General features: G+C 43.4%; 1 protein-coding gene across 1 annotated transcript; it reads left to right on the forward strand.

Annotated features, from left to right (window-relative positions):
* MTF1 (metal regulatory transcription factor 1) lies at positions 1–20,980 on the forward strand. The gene is made up of 11 exons (XM_035345769.1): positions 1–125; positions 372–837; positions 6,789–7,027; positions 7,411–7,542; positions 8,224–8,297; positions 9,305–9,438; positions 10,300–10,377; positions 11,931–12,033; positions 12,589–13,142; positions 14,037–14,103; positions 14,886–20,980. The coding sequence occupies exons 2-11, from the start codon at positions 424–426 to the stop codon at positions 15,272–15,274; spliced, it is 2,184 nt and encodes a 727-aa protein (XP_035201660.1). The 5' UTR covers positions 1–125; positions 372–423; the 3' UTR covers positions 15,275–20,980.
* The last annotated feature ends 877 nt before the right edge of the window (positions 20,981–21,857 follow it).

Here is a 21,857-nt window from a genome sequence, read left to right on the forward strand (position 1 = left end):
CGCGAGCCCCCGCGGCGGGCGCGGCGCTCCCGGCGTGCCGCGCGCGGGCGGAAGCGGAAGTGAGTGCGCTGGAATCATGGTGCCGCCGGGGCGGGGAAGGAGCCGCCGCCGCTGCCGGGGGCTCGGTGAGCGCGGCCGGGGGGCGGCCCCCGGGGCTTGGGCTGCGCGGTGAGGCGAGGGAGAGCGCCGTGAGAGCCTTGGGGGGGACTCCCTGCGGGGCTCGGCCACTCGAGGCCCGGCGGTGGCGGCGGGGGGGACGCGTGAGGAGCCGCCCGCGGCCCGGTGCCGCCACCCGTGGCGGTTCCTGAGGGGGTTTCGAGGCCCGGCCTGGCCCCCCCCCTGAGCTTCCCCGTCCTGCCCCTCCGTTGCAGATGAGCTGTCGCGGCCCAGCCTGAGGATGTCGCAGTGAGCGGCGGGGGAGCCATGGGGGAGAACAGCCCCGAGGGCACCGCGCTGTGCTGCGAGGCGGAGGAGGAGGAATTGAGCCGGGAGGACAACGGGATGCGGTTCGCCGATAAAAACGGGCTGGTCTCCTCTTCGTCCGGGACGGTGTACGACAGGACGACTGTTCTCATAGAGCAGGACCACGGCGTGTTGGAGGACGATGAGGATGAAGGACAGTGTAGCGATCACTTGCCTTTTTTACCCGAGGGTCATGAAGAAGGATTTCATTTAATAGCAGATCATGAAGGAATGTCCCAGGGTTATGTGCAACATATAATTTCTCCGGATCAGATTCACCTGACGATAAATCCTGGCTCGACTCCTATGCCAAGAAATATCGAAGGAGCAACACTCACTTTGCAGTCTGAATGCCCAGAAACCAAGCTTAAAGAAGTAAGTAGCCAAAAACGTTTCTAAACTTTGTGCTTGTTTTGAGTAGTTTGTAGCTGATGGCCTCAAATGCTTTGAAAACATGTTTCTGCCAGGAGGCAGGCAGCAGATTCCCCTGTTTTTAAAGGTTCCTGTGTAGTTAGTTCTCTGCAGTTACTCCCTTACACCTGCTGTTACTGTTAGTGACAGTAGTGCCCCGTGCAGGTAGGTGTGATTGTGTCCCACAGATTCTTGTATCAGCAGCATATCTGCAAGCGTCATCAGTTTTTGCTTTCATGTCCTGCTGCTCTCTTGTGAAGCAGCCAGGAAGTGTTTCTTGATACCTGGTGACATCCTAGATAGCAGGAGAACATGGCAACAAAAACCTATTTACGTTGGTAGTGTATGTGATTTTTCGTGGCGTTTTATTGGTTGGAGAATTATTTTCTGAGTTCAGAGACAAGTAAAAAGAACGTGAGCTTTGTTATTCTGTGGAGATCCCTGTTCCTGAGCCAAGCACAGCCAAATTGCTGTTTAAATTCTGCCCTATTTGAAATGGCTAAAATACAAAGCCGAAGATGCCAAACTTAAAATTGCTTTATAGCTTTACTGCGTTGCTCACAGGGGAACTGAGAAGAAGCTTCAGAGTACCAGCTGAATCGACTTTATATATTGAAAATAGAAACTCCTTTTAATCCTGTTTCCCTGATGAATTCTGCCTGCATGCAGAGAGGTGATAGCTTGGAGGTTTCTTACTGCCTAGGTGCAAAGTAATGCAAAGTTGCCTGCAATGCCAAGGCATTTTTAACAACTGAGTGCTGCTTTTTTGGACCTTGCTTCAAGTTAAATTTATTCAGGTGTCTCTGCTATGATCGGGGGTAGAAGCATCGACTGGTTGTGTAACTGACAGCGTGAGCGAGGATTGCAGAAACGAGCCCCTGTTAGGAAGGAAGCTAGGTCTGAATGCTCTGAATAATTTAGATTAGCAGGGAACCTTGATTAACACTCGCACAGCAGCAAGGAAGTGTGGCTGTGGGAGGTCGGCTTCGCAATTAGTCACGAAGCTTCTGGACCCAGGTTTGTTCCGTAAACCCATTTAAGTCTAAGGAACTTCTTTTGCTCAATTATTATTCGTATTAGTAGCTGCTGAATCCTGCCTCCTTAGCTGCTGAAGTGTTTAATTTTGGTGTGTCAGTCATGCCAGTGTTGTTTTTTTTTTTCCTTTTTGTAGAAGGATCAGCTTGCAGTCTGCAATGTGTGAGAACAGTGTGTGCTAGCTGAATTGGTGTTGATGACTTTACCCATGCGATTAGCCTGCTTTATTTCTTCACCCTGCCCTTTTAAAAAAGGCTTGCAAGACCTGGAACTGCCTGATGAAGTTCTTTAGCTGAAATTATTTCCCAGCTCTTGGCTTAATTTTCTAGCTGGGGGAAGGAATTATGCTGTAATTTGAAATAAGTGGAAATAAGCCCTAAGGAAGCAGAATCTCTTCCGTCTTGTAAACCCCCATTTTTGTTCCATTATTTCAGATGCTTGTTAAGCTGTCAGGAGGCAAAAGAGCTTTAAAACTCCTGTCCCTTTGGGTCAGCTCTGAGTGCCAGCAGTCCGATTCTTTGTTAATTCCAAAACATCTGAGGCGGTTCTAACAACTGAGAGAAATGCTTTAAAGTCCTGAACCTTTGAGTCCATCTTAGACACCTGTGAAGGAAGAGTGTTACACTCCATGAATCCCTTCAGCTTCCTTGTGTTGCAATACGCCTCTCTCACTGTAGTTGTCTCTGAATAAACGTGATTGTAGCCTTCTATTCCAGTTTCATTTATTTGGTTTTGTTCAGTGATGACACGGGGGAAAAATACAAGTTTAAGGGGAGTCTCTAGGGCTCGAGATGAACTGAAGGTAAACAGCAATGTAAGCAGCCTTTGGTCAGTGTGACGGGCTCAGCTCTTGCGAGTCCTGTTGATTACTGGACAATTAGCTCCTACTTGTAAGGCAAATGCTTCGTTAAGCCTCTTCCAGCTTCCCTCTGGTGCATCTCCTGAGTAGCATGCTGTCCTCTGCAAAAAGCTTATGTGCTACAGCCCCGGCCTTTTTCTCCAAAGCAACCCATTTCTGTGTGCTCCGTATCCCAGCCATCTGTGGTTTCTGTCGCTGCCATGTTTCTTTTTTTGTTGTTGTCGCTTGCTTGTGGCACTGGTCCCAGGTTCTCGCTGCTGTAACCGCCAGCCCTTCGCGGTCAATATCTGCATCGTTCCGTGTGTGATGTGCTCGAGTTCTTCATGTGGAAAGAGAATTAAATGCTTTGCTGCTGTACAAGTTTTATTTGCTTATCATGCAGTTTTAATGTCATTCTGTCTGCAGTGTCCTTCTGTTCGTGCAATAAAGATTTAGTCTCTGAGAAAAGGGGAGGACTGCAAGGCCTCTGCCACAGTCCCACCGTTAAACTGGAAGTGTCACCGCCACTTTCCTTTGAGAAGTGCATCAGCAGCTAGGGACCAGATCCTTAATCAGTTATTAATAAATATTCTCCTCTTCCTCTCACTGTCTAGGCATAAATGTAAACGCGTAGAAGGCTTCTTAGGCTCACCTGATTTTTAGGTAGCTCACATCTGTGTTACTTCCCTTCTGCTATGAGAATATCCTGTACTGCGATACGTAAAATGCTCACTAACAGCAAGGGGAGCATTTCCCTCAGTACTGATACAAACTGTACTGAATCTGATGATCCCTGAAGATAATTTGCACGCTTTGGTCTAATAAAATGTGCTTTCTGCCCTGGTGTCTGTTTTTTATCAGCCCATGCTCTTCCTTGTGTTTTGGTAGCCTCAACACACAATTGAATTTTAATTAATTATTTTGTAACTGTGTTGTAATGCCCAGGTATCCGTTGACAACTTTAGCTGATTTTGAAGGGTAGGTGGTTTTTCTGTCCTTCTCTCGAGGCTTATTTAGTAATACAAAGGGACTAGATAAGAATGTGAAGATCTCCAAAACTTTTCGATTTCCTTGGTTGGAAGAACATCATGTGTTTTTTTTAATTAGTGTGTTGTTGAAAATCCCAGCAGTTGTAGGTGCCCACACTGACAGCGGGTTTTGGTGCAGCACATCATTGGCAGGGCAGTAGTACACATGCATTTCTGGGTTAGTAAAACCGTAGTAAGTGGAGTGCTTTACTCTAAAGCTTGGATCAGAGGAGAAAGGTTTAGCTCCAGCTTGTGAATTTCATGGCAGACTGTCAAGTCCTGAGTGCAAACATGGCACTTCATTACATGTTCTCATAAGAATTCATCACCTTTCCTGTATGGAGAGCAGCCGAGGTAGCTGGTGTCCTTAGAAATAAAAGGAAAACTCTGTCTTGAAACAAATACAGTGTCAGAAGAAACTGAATCATGTCTCCACTGCCTTTTTTTTTAATTATTTAAAGCTTTTGCAGTCAAGTGTACAGTAGGTCCTCTTCTGTGTCCCTTTTAAAAAACAAAGCAAGAAACCAAATCCTATTTCCGCTGCTAGATGGAAATGTGGTAAGGATTGAAAGAAGGAGATATTCTGAAAAAGGAAGGGCTTTATTCTGGTAAGGCTTCTGAGCTGTAGTTTTTAATAAGCCGGAGTAAAGTCTCACCCTGGATTAATCAAGTAGTGAGACGAGTGTTGATGTTAAAGCTTGGGAAACCCACCTCCAGTGAGCAATACGCTGTTAGCAGCAGATATTCATGAGGCAGGAGTTAATTCAGCGCTACCCAGAATGAGAACTGCTGCTAGTTACTTTACTCTTAGGTCTTTCTAGTGTCATAGTTCGGGTATTTGTATTCTCGTACACACAACCTGCTTTAATGTTCTTCAAACAATAAGGTTTTAGCAAAAGCAGGTGTAGGTAAATGTTGTGATACCAACAAGAGGCTACAGCTCGAGACTACACGAGAGATTTTGCAGCTCCTATCCACTCACATTTTATAAAGCTTTCTCGAATCACGTCCTAACAATTTCATACCCTACGAAACATGGAAAATAGGTCGGTGTAACTAAGACTATTTACTCATCTGCCCTTAACCCCAAATAAAATCGGTGTTTGTGTTTATGCCAAGGTACTGGCTGACCACGCTGCTTCCTGGAAGGTTATTTACATGTCCTCGTGTCGTTGAGCTGGGATCTAGCAGTCATGTTCTTAAGAGGAAATGATGAGCTTGCTTGGCTCACCTGACAGCACTAAGGGCTGCTACTTTGCACCCTCCTTTGGACCTTCTAGCACTGATGCAGCCCTCAACAGTGCCGACAACTGCTAGCATCCTAAATAACGTGTTTCAGATCCCCTCCGTTGTCCTTGTTCTTATGACGTTGTGTAACATGAACGGGAGACAAGTTTTGGACAAAACAACGTGGTGTGGAGTCATCTGGAGATTTCATGGTGCTTTTACTGAGGACCCGTTCCTTCACTGATGTGGTATTAACAAAGCATTAATCAAATCACTTATTTTATGAAAGGATTAACAAATATTCGCTGCTTACTGAGGCACACAACAACGCTGTGCTTTTGGTGTCCTGCTGCTTATGGCACCCACCTAAGTTCCAGATATTTCTGACAGGACCTTGACTACAACTAAAGTGATTTTAAGCTTACCTGAGCACGGGTCAAGGGGTCCTGTGTTAGTTTTTCACCCCCCAAGCTGTGGTAATAAAACAATGAGTTGCAAACCCTCTTTTCTGATGGGCGTATCTATAAAGCAAAAAGCGAAGGACAGTCGTTGAGACATGAGATGGGTAGAAACCCGTGTTTATGTGGGTCGTGTACAGGCTCATCCACTTCTCTCAGTATCAACCCACGATTCACTGTCTGGTTTGTTGTTTTTGAAGACAGTCTGCACCCTTTTCTATGCAGCCATACTGGGTACTGTGAGGTTGTACCTTGGAAAAGCGGATTGCCGACCATGTCCTGCTAGATTTTCCTCCCGTCTAGTCGTTACACTACTAGATCTGCAAGTTTCTGCTCCTCTGTTGTGACTTTGCATCGCCTTTTTAAGCATTTCAGAATCAACATCTTTTGGAATGCTCTTCTGCTGCTTGCCTGTCAGCCATCAAATCCTCTCCTGGGCTCTGTAATTACTTTTAGATGTTAAGGTTTCTCAACGGCAGCAGCCAAATGAAAGCCGTCGGTCTGATAATTAATGTTGGAGGGAGATTATTCGAACATATCAGATGGCTTATTCCTTCTACTTCACAAGAGAGACTGAGATTTAATTAAGCATTATGACTTGCACACAGGAAGCTTCTTACGTGGTCGTTTTCTGCCTGTAGCAGAGGCTGGGAAGACTGTCAGATCTAGTTCAGGGTGAAACTGCTGCCTGGTGATGGAGATAGCTGCCTGGGAAATCTGTGACACGGACCTGTGATGGAAAGCACGTTGCCTGAGTCCCTGCACTTCAGGCATTTACTGGTTAAGTAAAAGCAGAAGAGAAGAACAAAGCGCAATGAAGGCTGCTTTTGAGATAAAATTAAGTTATAAATGGTCTGATGGAGGCTGTAGGAGATTTTGAAAACTGTGGTTCTCATTCAGGGTGTTAAGGTTCACCTTCCTTTTTCTTCAGCTATTAATCGGAGCTCTGCTGTAAGCACCTGAGTGAAATACAGATGCTGCAAATGAGAACAGCAGCTGGGTTTGGTAGCCTCTTAGGGTCCTTTTCAACTATTGATTTCGAAGTAGATTTATTTTGAATTATTTTCCCCCTCTTCTATTAGTTCCCTATTCTTCTCTAAGGTCAGCCTGCTTTCCAACGTGTGCCACTCTTCTTCACGTAGTACAGCAGATGTATTAATTAGTCTGATGATTAAACTAGGATTAAACTGCAATTTCTTCCTTTTTTTTTTTTTTTTTTGCCTTTGAAGACAGAATCTATCACATCGTCTTTGATGTTTAACTGGCATTCTACCCTGCCTGGATTCTAGAGATGCTTAAAAATTAAGCATACAACGTTTTGTCTCCCAGGTTAAGAGATACCAGTGCACCTTCGAGGGCTGTCCACGCACCTACAGCACTGCCGGAAACCTGCGCACTCACCAGAAGACACATCGTGGGGAATACACCTTTGTCTGCAATCAAGAAGGCTGTGGCAAAGCCTTTCTTACCTCCTACAGCCTCAAAATCCACGTTCGAGTGCACACTAAGGAAAAGCCGTTTGAATGTGATGTGCAGGGCTGTGAAAAGGCATTCAATACACTGTATAGGTAGGGATTTATTTCTCTTGTAGACCTGGCTGTTGCTTTTTTGCAAGTTACATCTACTTTTTGTCGTGTCTGAATATAATTGTTGTTATTCTTCCATGTACAGATACAAATACAAAGCCCACAAAAAGGGAAAAAGCTGTACCACAATGGTATAACCATCCAGGATGACAGAACCTGTAATAACAAACTTAGTTTATTTATTTTCTGGTAGCACAAAGACAAAGGATTCTCAGATTTGTGTGAGGACTTTGGGAGTGATATCAATTGCTTACATGAAGCTTTAATCCTGTCCTCGCGTTCAAATGAATGGCTTGCTTGCCTCAGACAGGGGCTGGCTTGCACTACAGACCATAAAAAGGATTTTTTTGTTGCATGCTTTTTAGGTTGAAAGCACATCAGAGGCTTCACACAGGGAAAACATTTAACTGTGAATCAGAAGGCTGCAGTAAATACTTCACAACGCACAGTGACCTGAGGAAGCACATTCGAACACACACAGGAGAAAAGCCATTTCGGTAGGTTGCCGGGTGGCAATTTTTGCTTCTCTAGAACTGCAATGGATCACCTGTGCCAAATGGCAGCTATTACTGTCATTAATGAAAAATTATTCCAATTTAAAAAAAAGGCTAGCATTTGAGCATGTTTCTTCTAGAGTGCTCTTAGTTATTTGTAAAAGTGGGTGAAATAACTGTCTTCAAATGACCAGAATAGTCAAGCTAGGAGAATTTTTTTGGACATAAGTGTATCGCAAGATAAGCACGATTATAAAACACGTTGTATGTGTGCTGTGATGTAGAGGTTATTCCCTGAAGGAGAATTCCCCCACAACCCCAAACGACGACTTCATGCTTGACTTTTAAAGTCACGTTCAGAGTTCTGCTTGCATATAAAATAGCCTAGCAAGGACATTTAATTACACATTTTTCCTATTGGACAGCATTGTATTTTTTTTTACATTTAGATGTAGTTCATAAAAAAAGAATGTTTCTTCTAGGATCAGTCTTGGTACCGTTGTTTTTATTCTTTAAGATAAGTCTGTGCAGCATGCATAGCAGCTGTAGGGACATACCTTTACTAGCAGAGACTGCTGTCAGGCCCATTTTCAGAGTCCTGTGACACTTGAAGAGCATGACATGAGGTTATAACAAATGCATGAAAAAAGCCTGATGCTAACTCTTCCCTGATGCCTCATTCAGGTGTGAGCATGACGGCTGTGGAAAGGCTTTTGCTGCAAGCCACCACCTCAAAACACATGTTAGGACACATACTGGTAAGTCCCAAAGATTTGTTTTTTTCTTTTATTGAGCCTGTGGAGTTTATACTAACTTGCTTATAAAATAACCTAGCAGGGACATTTAATTACACATTTTTCCTATCGGACAGTGTTGTATTTTTTTTATATATAATTAGATGTAGTTTATAAAAACAAAAGGCTCTAGATCAGTCTTGGCCCCGCTGATTTTATTATTTAAGTTACGCAGTACATTCAGGACTGTTAAATACAGCTATGCAAATAGATGTAACTCAGTGAACCAGCTATAAATCACTTCTTTCCTAGAGATATCTAGGAATGTATCCTGACTCTCCTCTATGACCTGTGTCAAGCAAACTGATAACATAAAAAAATGGTTGGACAATCAAAAATTCAGCTCATGTTTCAGCTGAGAACAAAGAAACCGAACCACAGAGAAAAGTCACTTTCATTTACGCCTGACAGGTCTTGAAATTCATCAGCATGTTTCACAGATGTGTCGGTAGCGATGCACAGAAATGGAACATTCTGTTCTTGTGTCAGTTCACTTGATAAAATGGAACCTTTTATTTACCAGATTCTCTCCAAGAATGATGCATGTGTTATGTGGCATTATAGCGACTCTCAGATCTATTCATACAAGTTCCAACATGTCGTACAGTAATTGCTGACTGTTTTGCAGAGTATCATTAAGACTGTTTGTAAGGTGGGACCCAGGCTTTTGAATAGGGCCATTGTGATAGCAGGTTAAGGAACTGCTCCTTCAGTTAGCTGGTGGTGCTGCTGGCTTGGCTGTAAGTAGCAATCTGTAGAGAAAGCAAGGTGCTTTTTTTTCTTACCAAGATGTGCTCTAGTGTGGAAAGAGCTTGAATATACTTAACCTGTGCCAAGGTTTCAGTTTTTGTAATAACGAGTTGTGTTGGAGAAAATCATATTTGTATAAAATGCTATTAGTATTCTATGTGCTTTAAAAGTCTCTTATGTAAGTTTCTATGTTTGTTATGTCTGGTTTTTGCTGCCTACAGGGGAGAAACCTTTCTTCTGTCCCAGTAATGGCTGTGAGAAGACTTTTAGTACACAGTATAGTCTCAAGAGTCACATGAAAGGTCATGAGAAAGGACATTCCTATAATGCACTTCCCAATAACAATGTGTCTGAGGTTAGTAGCTCTTCTTCCTACTGCTTCTGGTTTAGGTAGCCCTAAAACCTTACTTTGGTGGAATAAATTATTTGGTCTGTAACTTGTTTTAAAGGTGTAACCTTTAAGGCTAAACTTTTCAAAGGAAATTGTAACTAATCAGTGTCCATCTCCCAGGAAGGCACTGGTGGTGGCCTCCCTTTTTTGAACTAGGAATTCCATTTCAATTCTGAAATTGCTGGCATTCAAGGTGGAAGCGTAGGCTTTCCTCTCATAGGCTGTGTTCACAGTGCACTGATAACAAACAGTGGCATCAGCGTTTCTGAAACTTCTAGCATGGCATTTGGTTGCGAAGTTTTATTTAGAAAAGCATGTCTAAGTTTGTGTACGCATTTTAATCACATTAAAATTAACACTTGGGCTGCTGCTGCTTGGATGACTAGAGCAAGTACTGGCACAAGCGTATAGGCAGTTGTATACATTATCAAGTTATTCCCTGTAGATTCTTATGTTTCACTCAACACTGTGTAATATGTGTGTGAAGTAAAATAAACACTAACTGTTAATGACTTGAATTTTTATATTCTACAGGCTGCTTTGCTCATATGCTAATTTGGAGTTCTAGGTTGCTTAATTTTTTTGTAAAGCAATGTGAGAGATGTTAAGATCCTTGAGAGCTGCTAAATTTGTTTTGCTTAGCAATATTGTTGCTTAGATTTTAGAACTGAGACTCGGGTCATCCATAGGTAAAAAAAATAAAATAAAAAATCTATGTAGACTGAATAGCTCTGCTTATATTGTATGAACTCTAAAAAGTAATTTGAAGCATTTCTGCCACTATTGTTTAATATTTAACCCCACTGCTTTTCTTCTTCCTTGCAGGATACAAGCCACTCGCTTTGTCTGAGTGACTTAAGCCTCATATCAACAGATTCAGAACTGCGGGAGAACTCTAATCTAGTGAGTTACTGTCCCTGAATTGCCTCACCCATAATTTGAGTTTTGTTTTTTCCTAACAACGTATTTGTTCTGTTGAGTGGAACACAGATTAGATACATATGACTGGTTGCTTCTGTTTCACTTGCTCCAGCACACTGTCCTTTAAAGACTTCCCTTTTGCTAGTGGAAGAGAACTCTGTCACAGAGTTCTGTACTCTGTCACAAAAGAAAATAATTCAGTATGGAAATAACATTTGGTCAGAGTGAATCAGTTTGAAGTGAATGGTGTATACAAATTAGATATTACATTACTACTCAGCATATGCCAGAGATGCAGCTATGATCAACTCTGAGCTGTAGGATTAGAGCTAGCTGAGCATGAATGAAGCAGGTAACTAGTTGATACACTACCCAGCATGTTTCTTGTGCTTGAGTGGGGGAGTTTATACATGTCCAGACTAAGCATGGCAAGCTCACTTGAAGGCTTCAGACAAGAATACAGATAAGCAAATATTAAGGCAAGCTATTGTTTTTGTACAGCTGAGTAAGATCTTTATTACAGAAAAAGAAAAACTTACTCTGGAGTAGAACTAGTATTACATGTTTGAACCATCTTCATACCCACTCTTTGGATTTGTTCCCTGGTCTTTCCTGTTTAGATTTTGGTTTTAGGTATTAAGTTGGGTCACTTGTATAGAATAATCTGTTGAGTGACACAGTCACTTAATTAGGTTATTAAATATTAGCTGCCAGGTGTCATTTAAATAGATTGCATCTTTTCACAAACACATCTGTGAATAAACTTGTAAGTACTTGAAGAGCCTGTTCAGGAAGCAATTGCACTTTACTGGCACTTTCAGCACAGAGCTTTGGCTTATTTTTTTGCAAATGGTTCTGAAGTCTAACAGCAGAATAGCCAAGTGAACGAGAAGGATTTTCTTCCAAAATATGCAGTGATTAAATCAAGCTGTTTTTAAAAGCTCAGCATCTGATTTTACCATAATGATGTTCTTGCTCGCAGTTAACTGTTGACTGAGCTTAAATTTTACATGGAGGAAAATTATATGCTGATGAGACTATGTCCTTATTTTGTGCTTCAATGTGGAAGCAGCATGCAGGTTTTGAATATATTCTGTTCTGATAGCAGTGTGGGTGAGAGCAGTGCATAGTTCAGGATATAATCTAAGCAGAGCTATTTTATTTCTGCTCCAGAAAAGGTTTTGCAAAAAATCAAGGCCGAATTAATGTCTGTTTCAGTTTCCAGTGGAGTATTACAGTAAATAAAGGTTGAACAAAGTATATATGCGAATAATATATTTGACTTTTAAAGGACTTGCTTATTTTTGTAAGGATTTGCTCATTATGTTGGTAAATTTGATTTTGCGTAATAAAAACTAAGCATCATGTTACATTTTATGGTAGGTACATGAAGTATGTACCTTTCCTGAAGGTGGCTGGTTAATTGGGCAGAGGTTTCCGACATTGATCTGTTGCCTGGCTGGGATTTGTGCAAAGTTTATGGAGACCTGAGGTGGAATGTTATCTGATAACTTCCTGTCTTTTCTATTTGCCAGACACATGGACAAGACCTGAGCACAATCTCACCAGCAAGTATCTTTGAGTCTATGTTTCAGAGCCCAGATCATACCACAAATCAGGAAGACTCTAAGCAGACAGGTACAAATTGTGGCTGCGCTATTTTAAGAGGGAGTTTTTTGACAGTTTTCCCTCTCTGCGTGCAAGTGTTTGAATCAGCAACTCAGACTGAAGACTTCTGCCCCACATAAGTTTAAGTAGCAAATAGAAAACTTCAGCTTCAGTGTTGAAATATTGTTGTGTTGAAATACATTCACAGATGGTGTAACACTTGGGCAGTGACAGGGGAACTGACCATGTATTTACACATGCTGTTGTACAGTGATGCTCTTGGACTTCATGTATGTGTTATCTTTAAACTTCCTCTCTTGATGTAGCTGCGTGAGCCTGCTGATGGAAAGGCTTTGGAGAGATGGGGCTGGTCAGCTAATGTGTAGTATTCAGTGTTATCAGCTTCCTGAATTTGGACCTGCTTTTAGATTTCATTGCTTAGTATTGTATGTTTTTGAGCACAAAGTGGTAGTGCTTTACTGAGCAAAAATCTATTAGCTAGCTGATAAGTTTATTGAAAAGGCTGTTTATTCAGAGCTTATGAGAACTGAGGTATTTATATATTTTCTTTGTTTCTTTTGGCAGCTGCCTTGATTGAAGCTTTTAATGGTCATGCAGACTCAGTCACTGCTGTTCCGCCTTCTGCAGGAGATTCAGCGTCATTGTCTCTTCCACTTGTACTGCAGCTTGGCATCTCTGAGCCTTCGCATTCAGCACTACAAGCCTCAGCAGCACCTGCTGCTCCCTCCATAGGAACCAGCTCACAGCAAGCTGCATTTGGAAATCCTGCAACTGTTTTACAATCCCCAGAAGTGCCTGTTCCTCACAGCACACAGTTCCCAGCCAGTCACCAAGACTTTCTGCAGCACACTCAGACACCACCGCAGCCCGTTGTACAAGGACTTTCAGTGGTTGCTGGGGCACCTGCCCCGACAGCACCGAGTGCCACTGAACCCCTGCCGGCTGTAGTTCAGACTGTGCCTGTTGGTGCGAACTCTGTTCTGACCAGTAATCCAACTATAACAATTACTCCTTCGCAAAGCACCGCTATTCTACAGTCCAGCATTGTCATGGGAGAGCAAAACTTGCAATGGATATTAAATGGTGCCACTGGTTCTCCACAAAGCCAAGAACAAATGGTTAGTAAATCTAGCTTAGCTTTGAAACAGCTTGAACCGTCCCCGTTCCTCGTAAGAGTCTTTCCCCTTGGAAAAAAAAAGGGGGATCAAACCTGGAATTGTAAGATCCAAACCAGGATGCTTTATTATATAGAGCTTATCGTATTAATATTGATAAACACATCACCAATGCAGTCCCTAAAATAGAGAAATGAATAGAGAATAGATGCAGAGAAATCCCAAGTGAATAGAGATCTTGTTTTCTCCTTCTTTTCCCCAGTGACAAACTTCTCACAGAAGATAGCAACCTGGTTTATCCAGGACACTGCACCATATGGCCTGAGAATATGTTTTTTATTCTATTCCTTTTGACAAGTACAAAAGATACTGTAAAATTTCAGCATTCAGACATTTTGTAATGTCTGTCTCTTCGTAATGTAACCTCACAAAGATAATATGTTTTCTGGGAAAACAGGATGTTTCTGGTTCTCCAGTAAATCTGGATATTGAAGACTGTGTTTTATCTTTAAGCAGTCCTGTTGCCAACTTTAGGTTTTGTCAGTTGCAGATAGGTAACAGTGAATGACTGCAAGTACAAGCAGCATGAGCAAGCACGGCAGTTTAAGAATTCAGTCATTCAGCTGTCAAAACAAGCTGTGTTAACAGGCATGTAGTGCACAGGGAGATTACTCCCCATCTTTAGGACTACTGAAATATTACTCTTAGTTTCAGAATAGCCAGAACGTAGCAGAGAACCAAACCAAATGCTAATTTTTGTATTAGTTTCCCTGTGTGTTCTCTTTGGCAAGTGTATATGCCTGTTTCTTTTGCTTGCAGCTGTTTGGAGTTTGAACAGTAGAAATTTGTTTCCAATCATCTCATGCTCTCTTTTTCTTTTTTTTTTTTTCCTTTAAGCCACAAGTTCCGAAAGTAGTAGAAAAGGTTTTTTTTACCACTGCATTACCAGTAGCTGGCAACACAGGTAAGCATCTTCGACACGGAACCTTCTTCTCTCTCTTTGCTTGTTTGCAGTAGTGTTAGCTTGACCAGGATTTGTGGCGATTTAATTGCTTGCAGAAGTCTCGAAGAAAATCGTTCAAATTTTAATTTTTCCTGAGGTTTTAAGTGCAATCAGTAGACTTATGGCTTTGTGCTGAGATCTGTCCTGTAGTATTTTTTCTAACAACTTGTAAGATAACCGTAAATTAGATCTAGGATTTATAAAAAGATGTACTGTATAAAAATAAGTATTTCATAAAAGTAGAATGGTATTTTAATGGAACATACGTAGAAGAACAAAAGACAAGTGCAAGGACATAATTTGTGTTTTGTTCTTTTAAATGAAGACATTAAATGGGCAGTAAAGTGGTAAACTTAATCAGGTCTTCAACAATTGTTTTTGGTAAGTACTATCTGCAGGATTCATCTCGATACACAGCCGTGGAAGTTCTGTTCTATAATGTGCTTTCCGTACAGTGTTATTATATTGCAAATCTGAATCAATTATAGTCAAAAATAGGTAAGATCTCTTCAGACCAGGCTTCTCATGTCTGGGTTCAACCTGTACAGGCTGCTCATCAGGAGAGAGCACCTCTCATTTATTTATTTGTCATCTGCTAGGGGTATTCGTTGTGCTTGAAAAAATAGCATGTAATCTCTTCTGCGAGGTGTATACAATCAAATCTAACAAAGATGATTTGTCTCTCCCCGTGGTGGAATTACGCACTTTGGTTACGTGTGTCTCGAACTCTGTTTCCCCTTCAGGGAGCCCTGTTCAGCAGATTGGTCTCAGCGTTCCTGTCATCATTATAAAGCAGGAGGAGGCCTGCCAGTGTCAGTGTGCCTGCCGAGACTCTGCCAAGGACAAAGCCACCAGTAAGAAGGAATGTTCCTCACCTGAACCGAAAGCTTCGGAGCAGCCAGCTCCCCAGCTGCAGCCTCAGACCTTTCCTTCCTCTTCCCCTTCTCCTTCGTGTGGGCAGAGCAGTCAGATAGTTACCCCTTCAGACTCACAGACTGAAACATTAAGTGCCATGGATGTATCGGACTACCTGTCCCTCCAAAGCCCTGAAACCCCATCCAATATAATTCCAATTGAAGCACTACTGCAGGGTGAGGAAGAAATTGGTTTGAATAGCAGCTTCTCTAAATGAAGATGTTCCAGATTTTCTTTTGCACCTGGAGGGTAAAACCCTTCTCCTTAGAAGCAGAAACTGAAGGATCGATTCTTTTTCCTTCCTCTCTGGAAGTTTTGTGGCTTATTTCTGCTTCACAGATGTCATCTTAGTCACATCCCAGGTACATCCATCTTTGAGAATCTATCTAAAAAAAAGAAAAGTCAAAAAAAAAAAAGCTAAGTTATATATGAACTGTTTTGGCTGCACTGTCTGTCACTTTTGCTTGTCATATGTGAACACGGAAGTTAAGGTTACTCGTGTGCAAAAAGATTTTAAAAAGAAAAAGGGGGGTTAGTTTGTCTCCAATTGCACATCACTTATGTTTGGAATTTAAGGTACTGGCAGCGAGTGGGTCTTTGTTACAACTCCTTGGGTCTATAATTTTCTTTCGTCTCTTATGTCTGATACTAACCATGCACTATAAGGGGAGCCCGGGAAAGGAAATTGCTGTAGCAGAAAATGGTTTTGTTGTAGGAGAAGGTGATTTATCTGCAATTTTTGGGGGGAATGTGATTGTCACATCACTGTGTTGGGAGGTGATGCCTGGATTTGCATTGTACTAACGCTTTTACTAAAGCCTACGGAAATTTTTGGGGAGCTTATTTCAGCAGAGCACAGGGTACTTGTGCTCCTGACAGATCTGTTCATCTAATTTCATTAGGACTTGAGATATGTTGGCAGATACACTGCTTCACAACACGGAAACACGATTGGAGCCCCTGCTCGCTCAGACTCATGAGTCTGTTTCCTTTGCCTCTCTTTGAAGGATGCAGTGAGTTCCGGACGTAGTCAGATCGGTGTCTGCTGCTCTTTTGATTTACTTGGCTCTGTTCAGAAACAAGTCATCCTTAAACGAGCCCTCTGACTGTTTAATCAGGAGCATGGTGCCTTTGCTGGTTACTATCATCTTTTGTCAAGAACAAACCTAGGAAAATTTCCAGAATGATTTGACATAAATTCAGTTTGAGTTCAGTGAGTTTATCCTTCAGTTGTCCAGAAACGCTTCCTCCTTTCTGTTAAGCTACATGATTTCTGCCTGAATCTGCCTCCAACCTACTGCAATGCCAGCTTTTGTGCACGGGGCTATTTCTTGACTAAAAGATGTTACACGACATAGTAGTTTTTCATATCAAACTGAAAGTCTATATTCTAACCTACTCAGGGTAAATAAAACACAAACCCCCCTTCCACCAAAAAGCCTGTAATGTTGCAATAAATGCAGTCTCATTCTAAATGGTTTATTTATGCTGCATTATTTTAAAAGATGTAATTTTATAGTGTTTTATCCATCTTTATGGCTTTGCCTGTCAGTCTTTTTGTGTTAAAGGAAAGAATATTAAATAGTCTTTATTCAGTTTACAGTGTTGTTATTAGTGAGATACAAAGATAACGACTGTAAGCCAATTAAAGTGGAGTGTCTCTGTGCACTAAATTTAGGAACGCAGACTCCTAGTGGATAGAGATCTTTCACTGCTCTTTGCTCGTATTTGATCAAAGCTGCTCTCTGCACCTGCTGGGGACAGAATCGTACAAATGCAGCCAGACCTCCCCAGGATCCCTGAGGATTTGGAGGTTTTTAACCCTCTGGTGACATGCTCCGTGTAGCCTTACCAACGTCACTGTCACGGTTTTAGCCGCCACAGTGGCTTAAGCTATCTCTCTTCCGATTCCCTTGCAAACGCACTGCCACAGCACAGATGGAAGCGGGCTGAAGGGGGCTGGCTTTTCACCTCTCCGACATCTCCTTTCCACTTGTTAAGCGCCGAAGGGCGAAACTAGGGTTGTGCCACTAGGGTGAATGTGAGGGAGGAGAGGCTGTGCTGCGTGTCGTGTCACTCGACTAGGGCAGAGCGCTTGGTGTTTTGCTAATTGCGGCGACGAGCTTAGGGGCATCGGCTGAACTGGAAACACGCTGATTGTGTTTCCTCTCTGAGCGTTGGCTGTGCGGTGCTGTGCAGCCCATCACGGAGGGGATGCGGGTCCTGCAGCAATAAGGTCTGTGTCCACGAAATGCGGATTGACAAAGCATTTGATGTTCTGTTCTTGTCATGGTGACCCTCGAGGACAGCCTGGTGGTGGCCCTCTGTTTTTTTTTTCTCTTTTTTTTCCCCCCTACAGTATCGTTTTGTGATGCAGTTTGGTTGCGTGGCAGCAAGAAACTGCTTTGAACACCGAAAAAAACAGCCTCAAGTCTGCGTGGCTGGGACTGTCTGCCCACGGATGAGTGTCCTCCAGTTCCCTCCTGTAGAGCTTGGCCTTGAAGGAGCGTGAGGGGCGCCTGGAGCGCGTGGGGCTTCACCAGGGGGCACAGGCCACCGAGTGGCCTCCTGCCTTCCCTTGGCGTCGCGGTGTTTGAGGGTGCGTGGACGTGAGTGTGTGCGTGTGAGAGTCTGCTAACGCAGGAGCACATAGGTTCCCCTGGAGTCGTGGGGTGTTCGCTGAGGGGGACGAGGGTACAAGATGTGCCCCAAAATGTGACAGCGGGGGGGGGGGGTGGCAACCTCTCCTGAGCCTTTCCAGCCTTCAGGGAAGCATTTTTCCTCGCCAGTCTTGCTACTTGTGACTTAGTTCACCTAAAACTCGGTGATTAGGCCAGATAGCATCTTCAGAAACTCCTTTGTGGTAGAAATCAGTAAAACATCTACCAAAGGCTTTGAAATTGGAAGCTAATGCGGAGGTGTGGTAATTAGCAGCAGTAGGATGCTGCTCAGATCCTTTCCGAGGGGAGATCAGAGGTTAACCCCTCTGCTGCTTTCTCTTCACAGCTACTGTTTCCTGTCGGTGTTGTAGGAAAAGCAACGTGTTCCAGGTTTATGCTGACTTCTAGGTGCTTTGGGTGTGCAGTTACCCTCTTGTGTGTGCATCAGACAGGCTGCAATTTAGGCGGAACTAATTAGAGCTTGGAACGAGTCGAGCGGTGTGATTCTGTGAGCGCAGAGCCTGCTCTGCCACGAGCTGTGCATCCCGCCCGTTGCGTCGTGCAGTTGTGTGCTGCTGTTGTTTAACTGTCGGGCTGTTTTCCCGAGTGACCCATGCCGCGTGTACCCGACATGGCTCGCAGTGATCGAACGCTGCGCTGCTGGGGTGGTCATTAACAGGAGGCGCGTGAGCGGCTGGCAAGGGGAAGCAGTCAGTCACAGCACAGCCCTGAGATCCTTGGTGCCAGGGAGTTTTCTGCCCTTCTCCCCCCGTTGCCCAGGCATTTCACATACTCGCAGTACGATTTTTAATAAAGAATGGAGTTTCTACCGCTGCAGATCTGGTAAGATGCTGGGTTCTCCCAGAAAGGGGCATGTTCTGCTGGTGTGCTGGAGCCTCTGAGATCAGCGTGCCCTCCCTCTGCAAAATCTGCATTTCCCAACTCCCTTTAACGATCAGTCAGAGAGCAGGACTGCTCTGGGTCGTTCTGTGTTAAAGGATTTGCTCTTCGGTGGCTTGTGGGGATTTACTTGGTTACTTAAGAGTTTCTAGATGGGTGCAGGAGCTTAAACATGTTAACGGGTCTAATTGCCACCGTCGGTAGCTGTAGCGGCCAAGCAGCGACCCAAGCAAGCAAACCTGGCACGCAGTTGAAGGCTGTAGAAGTTGCTTTTCATGCTCGTAGTTGGTAGAGGGATGGCAAATCAGCACTGTTTAAATGCTGGTACTGAATTATTTAGAACAAAGTACGAATTGGGCACTTCTGCAATGCTAACTGTGTCCAGAAAGACTAGTTCGCAGAACCTCATACTGGTATCTAAAATGCACTTTAGGTTATTTTATCTTTAACCCAATTGCTGCAATTTCTTTTGTATATACTTTCACAAAGTTTATTTTTGCTCTGAGTAAAAGTTAACAGGGGTGTGCAAAGATGAGCACTTAACTTGGTGCAATACTTGTAGCTAAAGATCATTGTCCCACGTGGTCGGTCTGTCTGTGTCTGTCTGATGGAGTGTATTTCGTGACTAGCTCGGTGACGTGTTGCCCTTCCCTGTCTGTACCCAAAAGGAATTATGCATCATTAGCAAACGTCCAATCTATGCAAATATCCCACTGAGAGCACTGTGCTTTAGCGGGCCTTTTCTCTCACGCTTTCTGGGGAGCTGCTTGTCACTTCTGTAGGGATTTAGTACCTTCCTCCAACCCCGTTCCTCGCCTCCTCCCTCTCCTGTCCCACGAGCGTGATCAGAAATGGCAAGCTGTTCTGGAGCAGGCTTGTTGCACCTTTACAATTTGTCTTCACGAGATCGTTTTTGATGTCCTGTTCTCTGCCTTACTTCACGGAGGATGGCACTTCTGCAGTCATCCCAGATCTTGGTTTTTGCAACTGCAGCAACGTTGAACTGTTTACAGTACTCTTCCTGCACCGATTAGAAATGCGGCTCGGAGAACCCATTAACGATTGGCCTGCTGGTTGTGGAACTGCTGGGGGAAATTCGTTAGGGCGTAATTGACCTTGAGGTTGATTGGAGATGAAGAGCTCTTGCTGATGGGTGGGGGTTGGAAACACAGCTGGCAGCTGAAACGGGAGGCAGCCAGGGCCGGGAGACCTCGGTGTCAGGATCCTCATCCTGCTGCTGGCTGGCTCTGCGACCTCGGGCAAGACACTTAACCTATCTGTGCCTCAGTTTCCTCCCTGTAAAACGAGGACGTTGAAACCTTTCTCTGTAAAATGCATTAAGATCTACGAGTGGAAAGTCCTTTGCATTAGTAATCTGAGCTAGCTGGACGGAATTGTGAGAGTCGATTTGGATCGTAAGGCAAAAAAAACAAACTAAAAAGCATGTCTTTAAAAACCCTACAAATTTCTGATCGCGCAGTTTTTAATTGGTATACTGTTTTCTCCTTACCATATTTTGGAAACAACGTCAAGTTTTTATAAACGTTACCTGTAGTCGATACTCACGGACAGGGCTGAACTTTTAACTTTTTTGCGTCTTGTCTCGATATATATCCTATGTTCTAGAAGTTGGATTCTGTGTCTGCACTGAGAAATGCAAATTAAACTGGATATTTATGTAGTAGTGTACATAGTCTAAGTGTGTGTGTTCTTGGAACTAGTTTAAAAATCCCACACCATGCTTTCGGTGGTGTGCAAGCTGGCCAAAATTTGGTTCATTATGCAGTGTACACTTTCTCAAATAAATGCAGTTTCTACTTTTTCTTACAAGAAATTTTTTTCATACGATCTTTTTCAGCAAAACCAAGGGTATGTTTTTGCAGTACCGTAGCGACAGTAGCTGGCGTTTCTCGCTGCGTAGCTTTGTGTCCTTCCACTTGCTTTTTGAACCAGAGCTGTCTGTCTGACCCTTGTTTTGGAGAGAGAGTTGCAGTTGCTGTTCTATTTCACACTGACTAGCATCAGCGAGGCGGGCAGGGACGCGCTAACCTCAGGCCTGGCTGGTTACTGGAGTCGTCCTCGGCATCGACATCTGCAGAACTGTGAGACCAGGGAGTCCAGGAGAACCTTAGGCTGTCTACTTACTGCTTTTGTTTTGTTTGACACGTACGGGGAGCTGGGCAATGGTCTTGGAGATGACGAAAGAAACGAACCCCAGTTATTCAAGAATGTGTTTATGGTGTTAAAGGAATTTATTTAACTATGAAACATGGGAACAAATGTGCTTACATTGAGCAATGTGAAGATGTTAGTTACAGGTACAGTACTTCCAAAGGAAGAGCATCTCCAAAACCCAAAAAAAAGAGTAAATATGAATTTGTATTTTTTGAAGAATGTAAAATGTGAAATAATGGTGTTTGCTTAATTGCTCATTTTGTATGAAGTTAATATTGTACTTTGAAATATCTACAAAGAAGTGGAAATTAACTTTTTTGGAATTGAAAGCAATATTAATACTAATGGAATCCTAATTAAATGCTTATTTAAACATTGTGTTACCATAGTCTTTCCTCAGGGCACTGATCCATTGTTTGGGAGATGAGTGTGAGCACTTCCCCTGCTCAGAGAGAGGATCGGGACACAAAGTTATTTCCACATTCGGACAGACAACAGCATTTAACCCAGTCAGTTCCTGCCTCCCCCCCACCATCAGCATTCAGGAACTTCATAACCTCAGTTCAGTCGGGGATGGATCAGAGTTAGAGCAGCTGTTGTGAACCTACAAATCGCTCATTTCTGCTAACAGCAAGCTCCTGCGTAGCCCCCTTCCTGCAAACAGCAGCTGTGCTTGAGGCAGGGCTCATGATGGCAAACATAAATACAACACAAACCATTTGAAGGCGTACAGATGAGAAAAGCAAGTCTCCTCTGGTCCAGATGGCAGCTTTAGCACCCTTGAGTAGAAGGTGTTAGTCGTTAAGTACTTTGTAATAAATACAGTGGGAACCCTCAGGATGTTACCAGCTGTAAGGAACACAGACTGCATGAATCAAGCTGCAGTGCAGCAAAACATTCCTGTGCAAAAAATGCAGGTGAAAGGCAGCTCCAGACCTATGAACGCAGCAACCCGTGGCTTGTTCGTACATCTCAGCTCACGCATCTTTTACTTCAGGAGCCCCGTTATCGTCAGAGATATCGGGGTCACTGCCCACAGAACAATTCACAGCTTTCAAGCTTCGC

Source organism: Oxyura jamaicensis, chromosome 23, assembly GCF_011077185.1.
Source record: "Oxyura jamaicensis isolate SHBP4307 breed ruddy duck chromosome 23, BPBGC_Ojam_1.0, whole genome shotgun sequence".
Classification (NCBI taxonomy): Eukaryota; Metazoa; Chordata; class Aves; order Anseriformes; family Anatidae; genus Oxyura; species Oxyura jamaicensis.